We start from the raw sequence: 20,061 nt of genomic DNA, 5'->3' as shown, positions 1-20,061 counted from the left end.
TTACTACAAGATGTGTCTCACGGATTGCTTTAATGTACATTGTGATGCATCTAATCTAACCTGAATCATTATGTTGCCCTGTACTCGTTACACTTACCTATTTGATTTGCGGATCAACTGTTAGTAAAATAATACATTTTCAAATTGGTATCTTATGTTGAACTTTTTGTGCTGCTCCTGGATGTTTTTCATATGAATCCCCATTCAAAACTTCCGTACAGCATGTAAGTACACCAACTCATTAGGTTTTGCCGATTAAAATTAAATGGCTCAAATTGGTCGTTTTATTCAACTGTAATTATTATTTTATAATTTTATTTTTTAATAATTCTAATTATAATTTTACCCTCATTTCACTATTCTAAATCGTTTTTCTGTGTTTTGATCGTAGCTTTATTAACTACCTCGTCATTCCATTCCATTCATCAAAACATTACTCCTTAAAGTGCAAATATAAAATAAACGGCCAGATAATGGCCACATTGCAAACAATATTTCTATTCTACGTTGATGTACTCTTCACTACTCAATTCTAAACTGTCATTGTGTGAGGATGTTTGAGCTTCTGTTGTTGTTATGGGTTTCTCTTTGAAATATTGACTAAGATCCTCCCACACAAGTTATTTATGAGAAAAGTGTCTATTGATCTTAGAGTTTGACATTTAGCTTGTACTTTGCTGGACAATGAAACAAATCAAGCCTTCCCCAGTAAATCCTTACCTTATTCTTGGGCTCTCTCATAGGAGAACAGGTGCTCCAGCAACAATTATCTTCACTGAGTGATCAGCCCGAATGATTCAGCAGTCACCCCATGAGAGGAGGGAGCACTCGTGCAAGGAACAACCTGCTAAACCTGCTTCTACGCCTCTCAACAAAAGCGACACACCCGCAACTAAGTCCAATCTTATGCACGGATAGTACAAACATACATACATAAATAAGTGAACCCAGATTGCATGACAGAACAGTTAAATGTCAAGTTTGTATTGAAATAACTTGGTTGTATCCTGGTTTGCAAGTGATACCTTTGTGAATCAAGTGGGTGGAGCTTCTAACTTGCAGGTCCCCTGAGTCTTTTCTGTCCCAATTGAGAGAAAGGAAGCGGCTGCTGTCGTCATAGCAACCCTAAGGTACCTGACAAGCTCGAGTTTCGTCCTTACACCTTTGTGTGCGGTGTATATCAGTCTGCCAAGTGACTCAGCTGCTGAGAATCAAATGAACCGTGATTGTTGTTGTTTCAGTTTCCTATGACTGCGTCATGATGTGGTTGAAATGAGATTCCAGTGCTGGGGACAAGTGGATGAGTTGTTACTCGAGGATCATGAGCTTTTGTGAAAAAGAAGGTCGTTTTATTTGGTGTATTTTCTTGATCTTATTAAGGATAGAACAGCTAAAAAAAAAACAGAGCAGTGCATATAAGATATAGAGCATGTACACAACAGTTTTCCTTGCGGCATAAATACACACAATGCAGTCCCAAACAAAGAAACCACTCCCTGGGTGGAGCTGCCTGCATGAAATGTAAAATATGATGTGTTTAGGTCAAACACAAAAACAACAGGACGAACATGCAACCTCTGCCACCCTGCTAGATGAATGAAATCTAATGAGGGAGCAGACGTGGGTCTTACAGCGTCAGCTATTTGTGCAAAAAATAAGTACATGACAGGAGTTCAATGAGACACTCTACGTGTGAATTTAAGGCCGGTAGAAAAAGGAACGTTGCACAAAATCCAAAGCTGTCAATTCTGTCTATCAAACATGTTTCATCAGACGGGTTGGGTTTAGACCAGAATTTCACTAGTCTACACTTTTAACACACACACAGCAAACACACACACACACACACACACACACACACACACACACACACACACACACACACACACACACACACACACACGTAGATTGATTGAAATAGATAATAATCAAATGCATGAGGCAATTAAGTCATTTCATGAGATTCTACATTCATACACATTAGATTTGCCGTTACATCGAGCCTTATGAGGCCAACTATATATCACATGCAATGAAAGTAAGAGCCATGGTTTAAAAATTTAGTGTTGAATTTTACTTTCAAATGAACATTTATTGCATCTCATGAATTGTAAATCTACCTTCATTACTGTTACTGCGCTCTTGCTTAAGTTTCATTTATATTCACTATTAGCTGACATAGTTTTATAGTTAACATATTTCTATTTTACCCCTATTTTCAGTTAAAAGTCTTCTCATGGTCCCATTTGGAAGCAATATTGTAGTGACACTTGTAAAGAGAAAAGCTGTTTAAGACTGAACATGTTCTAAAAATATTTCTGTCGTTTCAATAAACTTTTAACTGTAGTCACCAAAGTTTCATGTTAACAGTAGCTGCTGTGATGATTTGACTGTGACAATTTGACTGGAGACAACCATCCCCCACTGATTCGTATTCTCCTGCTTCTTATTCAAATGTTTCCTCTGATGGGCCAGCCAGCAGAAGTTAATTGTCATCATGCCTTCACAGCCTTGTGTGCAAACAACACATCTCTAACACCCCCCCCCCCAATGTCAATAACTCCAACTGGTAGCTGCAGGCCTTCCAAAAGTGCTCAGTAGCTTCTTGCCATTGTTACCCTGTTGCCTCAACACATGCAACAGCCCATTTACAGTCTGCTCGCCACTTGCAAATAAATGTCAAAGTCATAGACGTTTTTTCCTTATCAGAGATGGGATTAAAAGGAGAGTATCATTTGAACTCATCCGTACATCACATGTGAAGGCTTCTTTCGTATCGGTACAAATCCCTCCTCTGCCAGGGGGGACACCAACAACAAGTTTGATGAATCACATTATTTATTTAGAAATATGCATTAAAATACAACAATAACTGATCTTTTACCCTAATAAAAACAGCGACTTTGTCAACCTTGAACTCAAACATACTGTAATATTTTCAATCTTCATGTAAAACACATAATATACAGACAGTAGTTATGAAAAGGGAGATGAATCTTTGACCTACGTTATGGTTGCATAATTCACTTTGAGCCATTAATAAACAAGGTGTATGTATAGGAAAATAAATGAAGCCTAAACTGCAGGTTTTACCAGCAGAGTGCTCTGGACAATGCGTTTGTGCACTTGAGCATATACAGTCGCATGCAAAGGTTTGGGCTCCCGTGATCATTTTCATGATTTTCCTTTTTAAATCATTGATTGTTCAGATCAGCAATTTCATTTAAATATATCATATTGCAGACAAACACTTTTATTTGATATTTGAGAAGTGAAATGAAGTGAAATGAAGTTTATAGGATTTACAGAAAGTGTGCAATCATTACTTGAACAAAAGTTGGCAGATGCACAAATTATTTATTATCAATGATTTATAAAGGAAAATCTTAAAAATGATCAGGGGTTCCAAAACTTTTGCATAAGTGTGGTTTCTCACAGGGATAAAAGGACCATCATCTATTCTTTGCAAATCACTGCAAATATTCCAGAAATACTATAATTATCCAACAGATTGTTGCAAAGATAAAAGGATGCCTCACATTGAGCCTTTTTTTTTTCCCATATCTTTTTCGACTTCTCCATTTCTTAAATTGTCCGTGTTTCTCAAAGGGGCCCTTGGATCTATAATTGGGAGAATATTTGAGAGGCATTTCATTTGTTAGCAGCAGGAGTTTATTGTAGCTATATCTTTAATCATAAGCACTGGGAGTATTTCTGAAGGAAATGGTGCTGGGTTAAAAGTTCTGAGTTGGTTTATTATTTGGATTCATTCTTTGTATTTGACGTTTTTGCAATTTATTTGCTGTAATTCTCTGTTACGTTATGATTGGCATACTTGTTCATACACTATGGTTATTCCTTGAAACACAACAAAAACTTGAAGACAACAAAACCATGCTAGTCTATGCTGTTTATTTGGTTTGAATCGAGGTGGTTGAGATGATTGAAATAAGGATAAAAATCACAAACTGCATTTTCTAAGTGGAAGTGACAATCTATGCAGCACACAAGTGTGCAGCTACTACGTGTGTTTTCTGACTTCAGCATATGGAAGAATATGCCCCAATATTATCTGCTGCATCCCTCTTTCTAATATATGTTTGGATACTCCGCATTTGTCCTACTTTATGCTGTTAAAATGTGTGTCTGGGCAGATGTTACTTCATTGCGCTGATAGTTTCAAGGACTCTTGAGTGCATAGAAACAGCTTCATCACAGTAGACAAGAATATAGCCAATATAGCTTTACAAGCAAATGAAGGTAAGCTTTTCTTCATCTATTGATTCTATTCAAGGACACAGAGCAGGTGCGATATAATTAAAATTGTAAAGCTTTATGACAATTTATTTTCTCCTCTGGAAATAGAAAAGGGGAACCATTAGAACTATCGCTGCTGAAATATGATGCAAAACACACATTAAAACACTTATTTTTATTTCAGTTGGTGATCATATTCATTTGTGATACCCTCTTTTATTGCATTAGTGTGTTGAGCTCCCGAAGTCAAAGACCTCTTTCCTTTTTTTTGTAGTTTGTTCTCTTCTAGAGATATGAGCCACATGGACATATATACCAGACTAGCATTTTTTTCAATGTTATAGGGAAGTTGATTCATGGTTGCACTAAAAAAAAAAAAAATGTGTAAATCTGTCTCAAAACCCAAAGCAATTTACTGGGGGAAGCTAAAGGAAATGGGTTGGGTGACTATGAGGATTGATAAGTAGTTAGGATTGTAAGAATGGATGTACTTATTGTATTTAAACAATAAACTCACTTCAATCATATTATTTGCAAATGTTTCTACCGGTGTTAACATCATTTTGTGTCTCAGATGAGCATCACCCTTCTTCACCATTTTGTGGTTTTTCAGTCAGCATTTTATCTCAAGCACATACATAGACATACCTTTGGTCTTTGGTCTGGTTATTTGTAGTTCACCTTTGGTGAGCCGGCATTTGTCTCATGATTCAACTCAGATGATGATTAACTGTGGTTAAGACACCCTCTCTATTATGTGTCGTCTTTTATTCATCCATTTTATTTTGACGGGCAGAGAATAACAAACATCATGGGCATGGCTTTGACTTCCTACGCTATTCATCACGATGATGCAAAAAGGCTTCCAGTACTAAATTACCTGGAGATTTTTTTATCCAAATAGCCTTAGTGATGGAAAAAAACACTTTTATTACAATTTAGACAGAGGATACCTAAGACATTTACAAGGCATGCCCAGTTATGTTGTCACTACAGTCAAAAGCCACCCTTTTCAAAACAAAAAAAAGGGATAGAAAGGCTAAATATCTGGGATAGGTCGATAGACAGATAGATCAATCGACAGACAGACCGACCCACAGACCGACCCACAGACAGACAGACAGACAGACAGACAGACAGATAGACAGACAGACAGATAGATAGATAGATAGATAGATAGATAGATAGATAGATAGATAGATAGATAGATAGATAGATAGATAGATAGATAGATAGATAGATAGATAGATAGATAGATAGATAGATAGATAGATAGATAGATAGATAGATAGATAGATAGATAGATAGATAGATAGATAGATAGATAGATAGATAGATAGATAGATAGATAGATAGATAGATAGATAGATAGATAGATAGATAGATAGATAGATAGATAGATAGATAGATAGATAGATAGATAGATAGATAGATAGATAGATAGATAGATAGATAGATAGATAGATAGATGCTCATGCTTTTTTCACCACTAGATGTCAGCCACTCAGCAGCGATCAAAAGCTCCACTTGTATTTCAAAATGGCATTTATGACGTATCCTTGGCATTTAGCCTGTCCCCTTGAATGATAAATGAGCACACAAGTTTAAAAGACTCCAAAGATGATGAGAGAAACATCATCAATTACTTCTGAGGATGATGCTACAAATTTATTGAAGCCCAAAATTATATACTATATAATTTACAGTTGGAATGGTGCAAAAAAACGGCATTTCTTCCAAATTGTTCAGTAGCATTGGAATATGAATGAATGACATGACTAACATAGTGAATCTTTCTCATGAATATCTTTGACTTGAATTGTACTGACTTTGGCTGTGTCCTTAGAAATCCTTTCAAATGTTATCCTTTCTGCAACCACAGCCCTTGATTTACTGTTTGGAGTGCCACACATCAGAGGATCACACACACACGCACACACACAAACACACACACACACACAAACAAACACATTTTATTTTGTTCCTGCGTGGCACCAAGAACGCCAAGGACAAAACTATTAATGCAACAAAAAAATGAGAATGAAATCTCCTAGCAGGCTGTATTGAAAGTCCACTGAGTGACAAAAAGAACTGACATTCTGCACCACAACTCAGAGTTGCCAGGAAGACAAAAGGGACTCTGACAAATATTTGTGGAAAATACAGAAATTCCATCCAATGACATTTGTTTGGATTTTCTTGGCTTTGGAGTGTACCAATCTGGTTTTTGTTTTGTTTTTGTTTTTTTAGAACCTGGGATTGAATGAAAAGGTTGACGTCATTGCCCGTTATTCTTCATATAACGTAAACTTCTTAACTACTTCATCCTTCCAAAGAAAGGTCTGTGAAAGCTCTATGATTAAATGATAACAAACCTTTTATATCAGAGTGTGGCAGCTGCGTCTGTTCAAATCTGCTCTTGGCCTGCTTTTAATACTGGAAGTTCAGCCAATGATGGTCCTGTGATAGGAATGTTTATTGTTGTGTGACCAATTGTTGCTTGGAACCACCATTACCTATTTGTTGAAACTCTATTTATATTTTCCTCCACATTTTTTTTTTTTGGGCTTATGTGTCAGGCTAAAAATAATGCAGCCCTGACTAACAATTGGAGGGAAAAATATCCCACTGAAATTTATCACAAGTTGGAGAGCAATAGTTCTTAAACTGAAACAAAATTCAATGGCATGGTTGAAGAAAATGTTCTCCTGCAGCTTTCCCCTCATTAAAGAAAAATGTTCATGATTTCTCAAAATGACCACAGCAATATTTAATAGCTATTTGAACAATGAGAAGACTTAAACCAATGCCTCGGGCTAAAGTTAAAAGCCATTGACGAATCTCACTGCACATTTCATTTGAGTTTATGTGACAAATGGAAAGACTTTAGCAGATAATCTGAATCATGTGCCAGACAGATTTAGATAGGTATTTTTTTCCGTGACAAAAAAACTCACCGCAACTTACAATGCTTCCTTTTATATGGCTATGAGACATGTCTCGTTAAAGTTACTTTTCACTTCATGAAATTGTATGACATTGCCTCAGCTCTTGTAGCATTTGTGGAAAATAACAGCACAAATAATACAAGGATTCACTGCAAAACTTAAAGTGTATTAATTTATAAAACAACACAGAGAATATGATACAAGTTCTAACATATACTGATTCATTGAAAATAATAAATTACTGAAAACACAGCATGTGCCGCACTAATTAGATGTATGACCTTCCAGTTACCGCAGCCATCTTCTGTCAGTTATCATTAGCAAGTTTGGAGTTAAGCAGAGAATTGCACCCAGGAGAGCGCTGACAAGAAACCTCCGTGATGACAGTAGGGTGCAATGAGGCCAAAATCAATCAGTACGAGTATGCCAAGATGGTTCAGGAACCTCCAAAGTCGAACGGAGTGAGGCTTGTCAACTTGTTTTTTGTACTTACATGGATTGACTGGTTTAAAAAAATAAGCCAGTATAAAAAGTGACTTGATATTTTCAACTGTGTGCGCCAGAGGTATGTCCCAGTTGAGCGTATTAATGGTGTCATTCACAAGGATCAGTACTGCCAGACAGACAGCGTATTTACATGGTGTCAGCCATCATTCATTTAGGAGCGTGATCCAAAGATTACCGCACTGGTTCCACCGTGTTGCCAACTACCACAATATCTTACAGCATGTGGAAAGCATGCACACAAATTGAGCTCAAATAAATGACCATGAGGCAGACTTTTAGTCGAGCTACTGAACAACACCATTGTGCTGTCTTTGAATGGATTTTTGATTACCTGCATGACACATATTCCACAGACAGTCATCGTGTAAGATGCACGTATTGCTCTGTTACAGCTGCTCAATGAGTGATTACACGATTGCATAGAGTATGAACCTGCCATTGGCTTCTATGTAAAAAAAAAAAAGAAAATTGTGCTGTGGTTATAAAATTGAAATTTATTATTTCATTGCTGCCAATTCATCGACATTCTTGTTGACTTTACTGTAGTCTTTGATACCATCTCAAACCTTACCCACCATCGTGAGTCTCATCCTTTGGCATCACACACATGCCAGCTGGTTTCACGCTCAACTTTCAAAAAATGCTTTCAGTTCATTCAGATCAAATATTTACAATACTTTCTTTTCCGAGTTACCATGTGTTCCCCAGGATTGTGTTTTTGGGCCTTTACTTTTCCTCACTTACCTCCATCCTGTATGGATTGTTTTCCACCAAATTTCTTTCAAACTTCTTGAAACTTTATAGCATTAAAATTGACAATTCTCCTCATCTAAACAACACTAAAATAAATAACACTGTCCAAAGTTGACAGCTTTTCCTTCATAATTGAGCTCTTCAATTTCCCCTTCCTCCGAGAGTCTGATTGCACTGTGGGTTGTGATTCTTCGCTCTCACAAAATCACCCAGGTTTCATCTCTGTAAATTACCACCACCACCAACCCCCCAAACACTGCCACTTTTCTTGTCCTGAGCCTCATCACGAGTCTTCTTCATAAATCTCTCAATAAACTTCATCGGATGAAAAATGCTGAAGCCCATCTGCTCACCAAACACCTCTCCGCACTAGATCACCCATTTCTTTCAGCAACTCCAATGGCTCCCGGTTATGTACAGACTTCAGTTCAAACTTCCGCATAAATTTGTCAATTCATAATCTTCCTTTTTCATATCTGTCTGACATTCTCCAAGACACCATTGCTGTTTGTTCTCTTCAATTTCCCTCTTCTGTGCTGTTTACTGTGCCCTCTGTTTTTCATCATGGGAAACAGCTCGGCAGCTCAACTCTAAATCTCGCTACCGTCTGCTATCTGTGGAATTTAATCATCTTCATTTAAAAAAAAATTCATACTCAAAGGTCACCCTGTATGCATTTATTGGATGGATGGACGGACAGACGGATTTTAGAATGGATGTATGGACATGGAACCTGTTTATAACACTAGTGAAGCCTTTCGTTCTTATGATGCCCCTTTCTCATGTTTGTAGCAATTGTCTGTTTTTGTTTTAGTTCTTTTCTGACAATTCACAAGTTGCAAATAGGAATTGGAACAATAGCAAAAAATCCAAAAACATACACCTAAGCATTTTATTGCCACATTTGGTGTCATGCCTCCTGTCTAGAGTCAAGTTTACCTTGGGGAACTTTACAGACACATTGAAAGTGAAAATGCGAGAGTAAAGACAAGGAAACCATGTTGTATGGAACTAATCACGGTCCCTTGCTGGATTTGATTTCCTTGTGACCTTAGGGAAAGAACGTAACAGCCAAAGAAGGTGTTATTCAATCAGTTGTGACAACAATAATTCTATGAGAATCTTTAAAACAGATGTTTGCATCGACGATGAAAAACAAAAGATACGTTTTAGACTCTGTGTCACTTCAAAATGCGAACACTTCTGCAGACTCGTTTTTGCAATGACGGAGAATTCAGAGCAGCTCGCTCAGGGCCTGGTTCTATTGATCTGGTGTATTGTTTATGGACTTGGTTGCCAGAGTGAATTGTCTCTGTGACCTCTGTTTTGATCGTTTGTTACAAAGAAAAACTTTCTTCTCCAGACACTGGGAAATTAAGTGCAAAAGTGTTGAAACTGCACCTATCGTAATTTAGTTTTCGACCTTAGTTTACCCTTTTACCCTTTTACAGTAATTGTCAACCCAAACAGGTTATTCCTGCACAAAATGCATTTCCATATACATACTCCCAATCAGCCACTGATTGTTGGTCGAATCTGGTGTTGATATGCTGAGTGTCTGATGGGCTCCCAATTTACATGTGTTGCTGCCTTGGAAAGCGTTCGGCCCAATCAAAGTCAAAAGCATCACATTCATTTTTATTTCTGGCTCTATACCTGTTGGTATTAGTTCTCCTACGGTAGTGACAGACCGATCAACCGTGGTCAAAATAATCCTATTAAATGTCTTTCTTTTATTGTCATGGTGGACAACTTATTTGGAGTCAAAATTTGCCACCAGTTGGAACCCAAAATGGCTCAAAATAATTGTAGGAGGAGACAATTTTTCTTATGGCACAAAATGTGGAATCTAATCAAGAGAACTTTGCATTTCTTACGTAATTCAACAAATGTTGTGATATGTGATAATCATGGCCAGGTGGTCCCAAAGCTATCAATGTTGCTCAACCAGCAGAGAGAAGATCAAACAGGTTGAAATAATTCTCCATTCAAAAGGGCTAAAAACATTTCTGCGTCGTGTTCTGTCAACATAAATTGTTGTCACTCCCACCCCTCTTCACGTTTGTATGAACAAGGATGTTAATATTTTCTTATATTATCACTAGACTAGATTAATGTTAGATAAAGCAATCAAACATCACATCTACTCATTTCCACTCTGACCTTCACTCCTTGTCTGCATGATATCATCATGTTGCACTACATTTCACAATTTAGTGAAGCATTCACGTGTAATTTTGCTGTACATTCCTCTTGTGTAAGAAAAACATTGTTCTGCACCAAGACAGCTGTTAAAATACTTTGTGCTGTCTCAGACATTGTTGAGACGTGTGTAGATGTGACAACTTGGATAAAAGTTCCACTTGTTAGGGTTTTGTGGTGATGGTGGTAAATGTGCAGGATGCCAGTACAAAGAAGCAAGGAGGCAAGGCAGGACAAATCTGAACAAAAAAAAAATCAAAACCACAAAATGACAAGTCACTTAGGAAAAAAAATATCTGAATGCTTAATTCCCACAGTCCCGAAAATCAAGATTCAAAGTAGCAAAGAAATAAAAACACTCGTCACATCAGGAAACATGAAAAAAAACTACTAGAAACGTGACATGCAACAAAAAATGATCTGACAAAAAATGATTAAAAAGCAGACAACGAAATACAAACAAATTGGCAGGACGACAAGACACAAAAAATATGGGGCTGGAGGGATCTGATAGATAGACAAAAGGAACTCGGCTGACAAGACATGGTGGAGGCAAAAACAAGTTGTTATGAACAGGAGACATAAGGAAACAAGACAAAACATAAAACAAAACAAACCTTTTAGACATATATTTTAAAATAAATTTATTAACCGATCAACCAAATTAAATTTGAGTACTATGCCATGAAAATTGGAATTGTGAAAGAGGATCACTGCTCTCTGGAAGGACTGAAAATATACATTGCTTTTCCAAAAGGTCAGATTTCCGTAACCTTACCACTTTTCTGGCTAGCTTTGGTCATTCAAAGCGGGGCGTCGTCATCACCGAGTAGCTAGAAACTTTGCCACCCGGTCTCCAAGCTGTCTTCAACATAATTGCCTTTATTGGCTTGGGCAGGACTCTTGTCATCACTGTCAGTGTGCAGAAAACCGCCAGCAACGTTCTTTCACGCATGAAAATTTCTGGTAATTATTTTCATCAAAATTGTGGCTTCAATTCAGTTGCGCAGACTGGCCTTGCTGCTTTGTATATTGATTTTTCTCTCTATTCCACGTGTGTATGTGTGTGCGTCATTCTTTCCATCCACATTCAAATTAGGTCCCTAAAGTTATGATCTTTTCAATCAGACACCCACTGAACAACCTTGTTCTCAGAATGATTTGATTACAACCTGGACACAGCGTTGTCTTTGGATTCGATTTTTTTTTTCATGCAATTTCAGTGTCACTCTACAATTGTACGTATATTCTTGTGAACAGCACCAGCCTTGGCGCAAATACTATTAATTTATATATTTATATTAAGATAGGATTGGCAGCATTGTAGTTGAGTGGTTTGCATCCCTGCCACGTGGTTTTGAGATCCAAGGTTTGAATTTCATTCGACAATTGACTCGCAAACAATGTCCGGGCTTAGACTTAAGCTTGTAGATACAGTTTGCAGTTGGTTTGACATACTTCTGGCAGCTTTACTCCTAATCACCAAGTTCCGTCTTCCACAATGTGTTAAGGCCTTAGTAAACTGCCAAGTTTTGAATTTGATTCCTGCAAGTGTTTTTATTTTTCTATTTTAAATATGTGACTGCATTGGACTGCCAGTGGTTTTGATTAGTTTGTACATTTGGCCATTTAGGTGGTTGAGTTTTTTGTTGGCTTTATCTGAAAACAGATACAAACGGTGCAGTTTTACCTACCGTATTTGTTTTCTTAACAATGGTGTTTTATAGTATTAAAAAAGGCCTGGTAGCTTTTGATCATATGCGATACCGTTTCTGGAGTAAAAATAATCATGTTGGCACAGCTGTAGCTTACAATTTTGTTATTTCCTACAACAGTGCTTGCTTTAATATATTCCTGGAATAGAAGAGGACACATGTAGTAGTGCGTAGCATAGTAAAATGAAAAGATTTCAATGAAATATTTGTACATATCCTTTTTTCAAGTGCTTAGTAATTGTCTAATTACAGTAACCAAGTGTGTTGAGGCTGTTGTTGGAAAGCCTACAGCATATACATAATTTGGGTACTCAAAGGATGTAAAGCAACAAGAGTTGACATTTACAGGGGCTAAAATGTTTTCTAATCACTTCATATTTGCTGTGATTTCCGTGTGGAATTAGACAACCTTTGCAGTTGTTTCAATTGGCTTACTGTGATTTTGTCTACTGCATTTTACAAGTTCAAATGTATGCATATGTTGTCCAACTCAACAATAATGTGCTTTGAATGCCGTACACTATATCAACTCCTTTTCATGCATGATTAGGAACAAAAAACATTGCTCCTGTTAAAAATGAGAGTGACTTGGGATGTAACATACTATATAGAATGATGGATTGTATGATTGACTAGCTGGTTTTAGATTTTTTTTGTATGTGTTTACGAATGATCAAATTGTTATTTAATTGTAATTCTGATACATGGTTGTTGTGACTCGTTTTAGCTTCCTGTTTGTGTAAATCATCAAACACATCACGACGCATGTAATTGCGTGGTTCGTCTAAAAGAGGATGCTTTACGTCAGTAGTTTCTGTGGTGAATCTTTTTGAGCAATCCAATTCTTGAAGAATCCCGAAATAAAACCTGGGCTGCAAAGTACTTCAATTTAATTCATGCAAGTTTCCACTGAAGCAGAAATGAAACATAGTCGTTACATGGTTGTCCAGCATAAAGATGAGAAATAAGTAAGATAAAGAGAATATTGGCTGATCTTAAAAAAATTTTTGGACTTATCAATCTGGAGTGACCTGCCAACTGGCATTCATGGTTGCTTGTCAAAAGTGTCTTAATTTATATACTATACCAAGTCAAGGGAAACGAGCATGACTATGTAGAGCAACAGCTGAGGTGTGTCAGAATACAGAAAAGAAGATCTTGAGACATAAGAACATGGAATGGAATAATGTATAAAACAAGCTGTCAAAAAAATCTGAAAATATTTTACTTTCAGCCATTCTTCATTACAACTGGAAGTGTAAAAATAGCTTCCAAGAACACAACAGAGGAAAAAGTGACATTTTATAGAACAAAAAATCATGAAAAGCGTGTACTCTATAATGACACCAGCTTGTTCAACCTTCTGGATATTCTGATTTGGTGCAGTTAGTGAAACCTCTATTCCAGTTTCCCAACCTTGATCGAGCCAAACAAAAACACTAAAATGATACTCGTCATCTCAATTCACGCCCAAATTCACAAATCATCAGGATTGTTATCCGGCTCTTTCAGAGCTTGCCGATGAGCCGATCATTTAAATCAGATGTGTTGGATGAGAAGAAAAATGTTGAACAGGCAACATAGTGGCCCTCGAGGACCAGAGCTGGACATGCCTGATTTAGCCTTATTTTACACTAATTTCATGAAATAAAACTTTTATCCACTGCCTCTAATGATAAACAGAGGATAGTTTTCCTTCATGCGGTAAATATAAAGGATAAAATAAAAAATTGGAAACCTGGCAAATGAACTTTGGGCCAAGATGCCACAGAAAAATGTTTCCCTATTTTTCACAACCAAATGTTGGCAGTACGCATGCACTATTAAGTAAGTGTGTATGAAACTGGTTATATGTCCTATTGCACATACAGAACTTGTAAGAGTCTGCGCTACTGACACCATCCTGTCATCACTCGTTTTGCTGGGTCACTTCTTTGGCTTGAATTAATGTGGTAGACTGTTAGAAGTCGATGGTTTAAAGTGTGCATGGTGTCTGGATCTAATTTGAATCAAACTGTGACATAAGGGTAGTTTGTAGTGATTCCAGATGTTCATCCGAAAATGTTTTTATTGCGGTTGTTCAAACACGAGGAAAGTGAGGTACTTTTTCTTTGTGGTTTAAGAGAGATTTAAAAAAAAAAAAAAATACTCAGCACAATTCTGCGTCTGAATTTGTTTCGAAGAGGTTCCGCGAGCCTCGCTTTTTGCACCCAAAAAGTTCCCAAAAAATTGTGATACGTGCATGTCTACCACATTGTTACATCACATTTCCTTTCCAAAACACTCAATAAGCATGTGGGAAGTGATAACACTTATTCATGAGGCTTTGTAGGTGGTATTTTTTCTTATTTTTACTTGATGTGCTACTTTAGTTTCTCAACAGCCTGGTGACTTCATCCTTGTATATTGCACTTCATAATGCATCACAATGTTCAATAAGAGACAGGTCTGGACTGCTGGCAAGCCAGTCTTGTCCAAACACAAACGCGACATCCATGATTTCCCAAAACAATTTCAAATGTGGAGTCATCAGACCGACGCACACTTTTTCATTCTTCAGATGAGCTCGGGCCGGCACAAGTCAACGACGTTTCTGGATGTTGCTGACAAATGATTGATTAAAAGTCTCTGTGATATATTTCAATCAACAGTTTTCCAGCATTCCTTAACTTTCCCCAGTCTTTTGTTGTCCATGCCCCAGTTTTTTGACAAGGCGTCAAAGGCATCAGATTCAAAATGTGAGAATATTCTAATCAGAAAATGCACTCTTGAAATTTGATAGATTTCGGTGCTTAACCAGGGGAGACGAAGAGTCTTGACGGATGTAGTGTGTGGCAGAACCATCTTTGCAAACAGAGTCAAGTCTGGCCCAATTATTCATGACACTTTTTGCCAATAAGCACATCTGCCAGTTGCAAGCTGCCAGGTCAGCTCACCTGTTAAACATCTGTCCCCAGTCACATCCTGCAATTAAGCCTGCACCTAATCATCAGCTTCTGCCACTCCTGCTTCTCCATCTCGCTCCCCTTAATTAAACACTCGGCATGTGAAGCTGCTGTCAAGCTGTAGCTGCGTGGACTGTGCAATTGTACGCTTCTGCACATAAAAGTCGACTCCCTTTCTACCTAACAGTTCTTTCTTGTTTGTTTTCACAGTTGACTTCTAATTTGCCACACAATAATGTTGCTTCTCTGTCTTACCAAGTCACTTCAACTACAAGAGGAAGCACAAATTGGGTGAGCTTGCATTAGAGAGCAATGATATGTGCTGTTACAGTTAATAACTTTCACAGCCTTCGTTCATTTAATGGCACATTACTGTGTGAGTGTCTCTCGAGTTCATTTCAGATTGATTCGATAAAAATGACAATGCAATTCATTAAATTCATAACGGGGTAGTGTGCCGAGCAAAAGAAAGAAAGAAAGAAAGAAAGAAAGAAAGAAAGAAAGAAAGAAAGAAAGAAAGAAAGAAAGAAAGAAAGAAAGAAAGAAAGAAAGAAAGAAAGAAAGAAAGAAAGAAAGAAAGAAAATAACTTTTCCAGTCTCTCTATTTGATTTTCACAGCACAAGTAGTTTTCTGTCCAGGACTGGGCCCTTAAATAACTTGGCAAACGTAAATACGGTCATAAACATCAGGGCCACAATGACATGAAGACAGACTTCCGAGCACGCAATATTGACTCATGCTGATTTGCTCAGACTGGATTACGTGAAGATTTTCTATGTTAAATTTATTCTCCAGTTCCATCACTAAATCAAAAAAATAAAATAAACCAAAACTTACCAAACTGTCACGTCAATTTAAGACTTTTGGATGAGCGTCACAACCCCTACGCCTTCCGAATAAACAGTCATGCAGTGGGAAAGCCGGTGGTCTGCGTCATTTCCATTTTCCACTGGAAAGATATTCTCATGTGAGGGGAATCATGATTGCCTTTTGAAACTGAAATTCTTCTTCAGAGAAAACCTGATTATTTTTCAATTACATTTGTTTTACAGAAAAGTAACAAACAGCCTTATTTTCATTTCTGCAATGCATAATTTGGCAAAAAAAAAATTGTATTGCAACACTGTTCTGCATGTGAATTGTGGGCTATAATAAATAAAAACAGGGTCAAATGCTTCTCGGTACAAAAGTCACATGTAGTCATATTTCTTTCAAGCTAATCCTGACTCTTCATTTAATGCCAGCGGGGCAACTGAAAGAACAGGTGGTCACAGCAAAATGTGCTATCTTTACACCTTTTTTATGGATCCCGGAGCAGCTGATTTAGAGTTTAGTACGTGCTGCCAAGAGACACATTGAGAAAAAGACTGCACGCACGCACGCACGCACGACATGAGGCACACCAGTACATCCCAGTACCATCTAATATAACACTATTTCAGTTTTATTATCCTGTTCATGATTATGGTTTTAGATTGTGGGTGGTGTAAAACTGCATCCCAAGCTAGACCTGGAGTGCATTCATCGTGGATGTAAACGAGTAGGGCTCTGCAGAAATCGGTAGTGACTTGGAATGAGATGCAAATTGACAATTAAAAAGTCAGAATCTGAATTTTTTTTATTAGTGAGAATGATTCACAGCAATGCATGTGTCGTATAAAACGACATATGTTAAGCTGTTAAATTCTCAATGAATAAAACCCATCTAACCGGAGCCTTTGTTGTTACTTCGCTTTCGGCCTCTGACGCCGTCCCAAGCGCAAAGGGAGTTTGCAAATTTGGAGAGATGGACCCTCCCAGCTCGCACGCCACACAGTAAACAAAAAGCAAACACAGATATAGGGTTTTAGTCCAAGGTCTATAAATAACGTGGAGAAAAGCACTTGTACAAGAAATAAAAATTGACAAATGGCAGACAAAACATTTACGATGGTACTCTAAATGTTAACAGCTTTAATTAAGTTGAAGTTGAATGATTGAAACAACTAACACGTGACAATATAGGTTTTTACACTGACCTATAAATTACTGAGTGATTATTATTCTGAAACCAGAAAAGAATTAAGTGCAAAGCAGCCATTACTGACAAATATTTCTGAAAACATTAGGACACTTTTGCATTAGAAAAGTGTAATATGTCAGATTAAACAAGGAGCAATGGTAAAAAAAAAAAAAGTGTTCCTTTGGTAATTCTTAGTTATTTAGGAATAATTTTTATGTGTGTCCCTTTCTAGGAATTTACATTGTTATGATTCCATCACCCTCTAAATGTGTTTACTATTATGTACAGATGATATAGATATTCAAATGACCTATATTTTCAAAGAAAATATACATTGTTCTTCTGTCTCAATTTGCTCTAGCCCTTTCCTCTTTGTGACTTTTTTGGTAGTGTGCCAAAGTAAATCGTGATATTGCAGCCACTGGTGTGCGATTCCTTGCAATAATGAAAACCAGCAAGTGCTTCTGTTTTTGGAGTAGTAGTAGTAGTAGCAGACTGACCCCTCCAACCCGAGTGCTGCCTTGAAGTGACGACATGTAATCCGAGACGGGCTGAGGAAAAAGAAATGTGCACAACTCCTTTGCTCGCCACTCCATCCATCCATATGATGCGTTTGTCGCATCAACCAAAGTCGGAAGTTAAATGGTTTCCATTCAGATGCCCGCATTTTACTCTAGCTGCCAAGCACCGAAGGGGGAACACTTCGATAGTGCGCTTTTGAATGTTCGAAATGCTTCCGTGTGGACTGCACTAAGTCTGCAGTAGGTTGGTTGTGTGAGTGACTTTTTTTTTTTTTAATTATTATTATTATTTTGACAGACAACAGAATGGCTTTTACGCACTTGCTGCTGTGTGCGGGGATGTTGACGCTGCGTCTTTGTGGAGCCTACTATAGCGGACCTCTCCAGCCAGAGATGTCGAACGGCACTTTTCACCACTACTTCGTGCCGGACGGTGATTACGAGGAGAACGACGACCCGGAGAAATGCCAACTACTTTTCCGAATGACCGATGAACGAAAGTGTGGTCCCGATGAGGACCAGGACTCGGTCATCCGGGACGATTTCACCATCATCAGGAGGCAGATTGAAGACTCTGCCCGGGTTCTGGAGGGGCTCGGGAGGAGCATCTCATACGACTTGGACGGAGAGGACAGCTACGGAAAGTATCTGCGGAGAGAGACAACGCAGATAAGTGACGCGTTCACGAACTCCGAGAAGTCCCTGCTGGAGCTGGAGGTGAAGTTCAAGCAGAGCCAGGAGAGCGAGTTGAAGGAAGAGCACCGGCTCAGTGACGACTTTCTCAACATGATCGTGAACACCCGAGACACCCTCAAAGAGACACTGGACATTTCTCTGGGCCTGAGGGACAAACATGAGCTGCTCTCACTCATCGTCCGCAGTCACGGCACACGGCTCAGTAGACTGAAGAATGAGTACATGAAGTTCTGAGACAATTGTCCTGATCTTCACCCCCCCACTGTACTTTTATGATGTTTGACCTCGAGGAAGCGTAATTACACATATATTGACCACAAGCACAATCAAGTCGTACTCTTACTTCTGGCAATCAATTTTGATTCAACATCACTGTGTTTGTATTTTGCAGTGAGTGCTGCAAACTGGTGAACCAGACATAAACATGTCCATCAAAAATGAGCATAAGCATCTTTTTACTTCAGTTTTTGCTGGCTCTGCAAAATTTTAAACGCCTTAATCTTGGGAACAAGCAGCGGTGGAAAATAGATCACCAAGTACAGTTTTCCCCCCATTTGATGCCAAATTCTGTTCTTTATCTAAATCTCATTTTTATTCCAATTCATTTGTCAGCTGTATTTGTCAGGTTTGACCTAAAAAAAAACCATTCTCTATAGCATGGTGTATTTTGCTGAAATAATATACCCATTAGGGCACAGATACTTTACTTATGAATTATAAACCATACTGTTGTGATTGTAATTATAATAATCCCAAACATTTTGTATGTCCTTGAAAATCTGTTTTTATCAGATTTTTCTTATGTCCAAGGATGGTAATCAGCTACAACTCATTTATAATTGTGCAATACACAAATAGTTCATGGCAGACACTTTCCAAATGTATGAGGTTCTCAAAGTTTACCTGTCATGGAAAGTGTGATCCATTTGACCACAACTGTATACTGTACTTCACCCACACACACACACACACAGAATTCCTGGAAGCAGCCTTGATTGTACCCCTTTGGCAAGACACATGTCTGACAGATTCGCTGGATAACCTAATTTTCAGGAAGGGAAGAGCAGGAAAAATGGAGAGAAGAATTCAAACCATAATAATTATTTACTGAGTATGTAGGATTTATTTTTCCAACGTTCGAAGGGATGTTTATACCTAGGAATTTTGTAACAGGCCAGCAGATGTTGCACAGTTCCAGACTGTTGGGGTGCTAAATATTTAACTCAAAATGTAAGGCAGGCAATATAAAATATAATGTTTATGTTCTGAAGCTATGTATGTGTGTTGAGTGCCAGTATCTATCTTTAAAAAATATTTTAATGTGTATCCTTTATTCATGCTAAGTTTGAAATAGAGCAGCCTATATGTATTGTAATATACCATCTGAGTGAGACAGCATACTTGTATAAAAATATAATATAGTAGATAAAGACTGCAGGCAGCACTCGAGAAATTCAACCTAAAATGGCAATTTGTGTGACATTATCAGATTGTGTTGTGTTTTCACAAGTAAA

At 37.8% G+C, this 20,061-nt stretch overlaps 2 protein-coding genes across 6 annotated transcripts in view; one reads left to right on the top strand and one right to left on the bottom strand.

Moving 5' to 3' along the window:
• The window catches only part of LOC147059096 (uncharacterized), an 11,292-nt gene extending 10,422 nt beyond the window's left edge, over positions 1–870 (bottom strand). Inside the window, exon 1 of the mRNA XM_085907748.1 lies at positions 721–870. The gene's annotated coding sequence lies outside the window, so the exon portion shown is untranslated. The remainder of the gene's footprint in view (positions 1–720) is intronic.
• Positions 1–20,061, top strand: part of fibinb (fin bud initiation factor b) — a 26,692-nt gene extending 6,631 nt beyond the window's left edge. For 2 of the 5 annotated variants that reach the window (XM_085907749.1, XM_085907751.1), the window contains 3 exons: positions 744–1,130; positions 15,538–15,618; positions 18,150–20,061. In XM_085907749.1, coding sequence (XP_085763875.1) covers positions 18,158–18,781 — 624 coding nt within the window. In that variant the 5' untranslated portion in view covers positions 744–1,130; positions 15,538–15,618; positions 18,150–18,157 and the 3' untranslated portion in view covers positions 18,782–20,061. Of the gene's footprint in view, positions 1–743; positions 1,131–1,241; positions 2,258–6,507; positions 6,598–15,537; positions 15,619–18,149 lie in introns of those variants that run through there. The other 3 variants (XM_085907750.1, XM_085907752.1, XR_015065651.1) reach the window with 3 other exon arrangements.

The sequence above is a fragment of the Syngnathus leptorhynchus genome, chromosome 3 (genome assembly GCF_054491065.1).
Source record: "Syngnathus leptorhynchus isolate UIUO chromosome 3, UIUO_Slep, whole genome shotgun sequence".
NCBI classification, from domain to species: domain Eukaryota; kingdom Metazoa; phylum Chordata; class Actinopteri; order Syngnathiformes; family Syngnathidae; genus Syngnathus; species Syngnathus leptorhynchus.
This window is presented reverse-complemented; position numbering and strand designations above follow the sequence as displayed.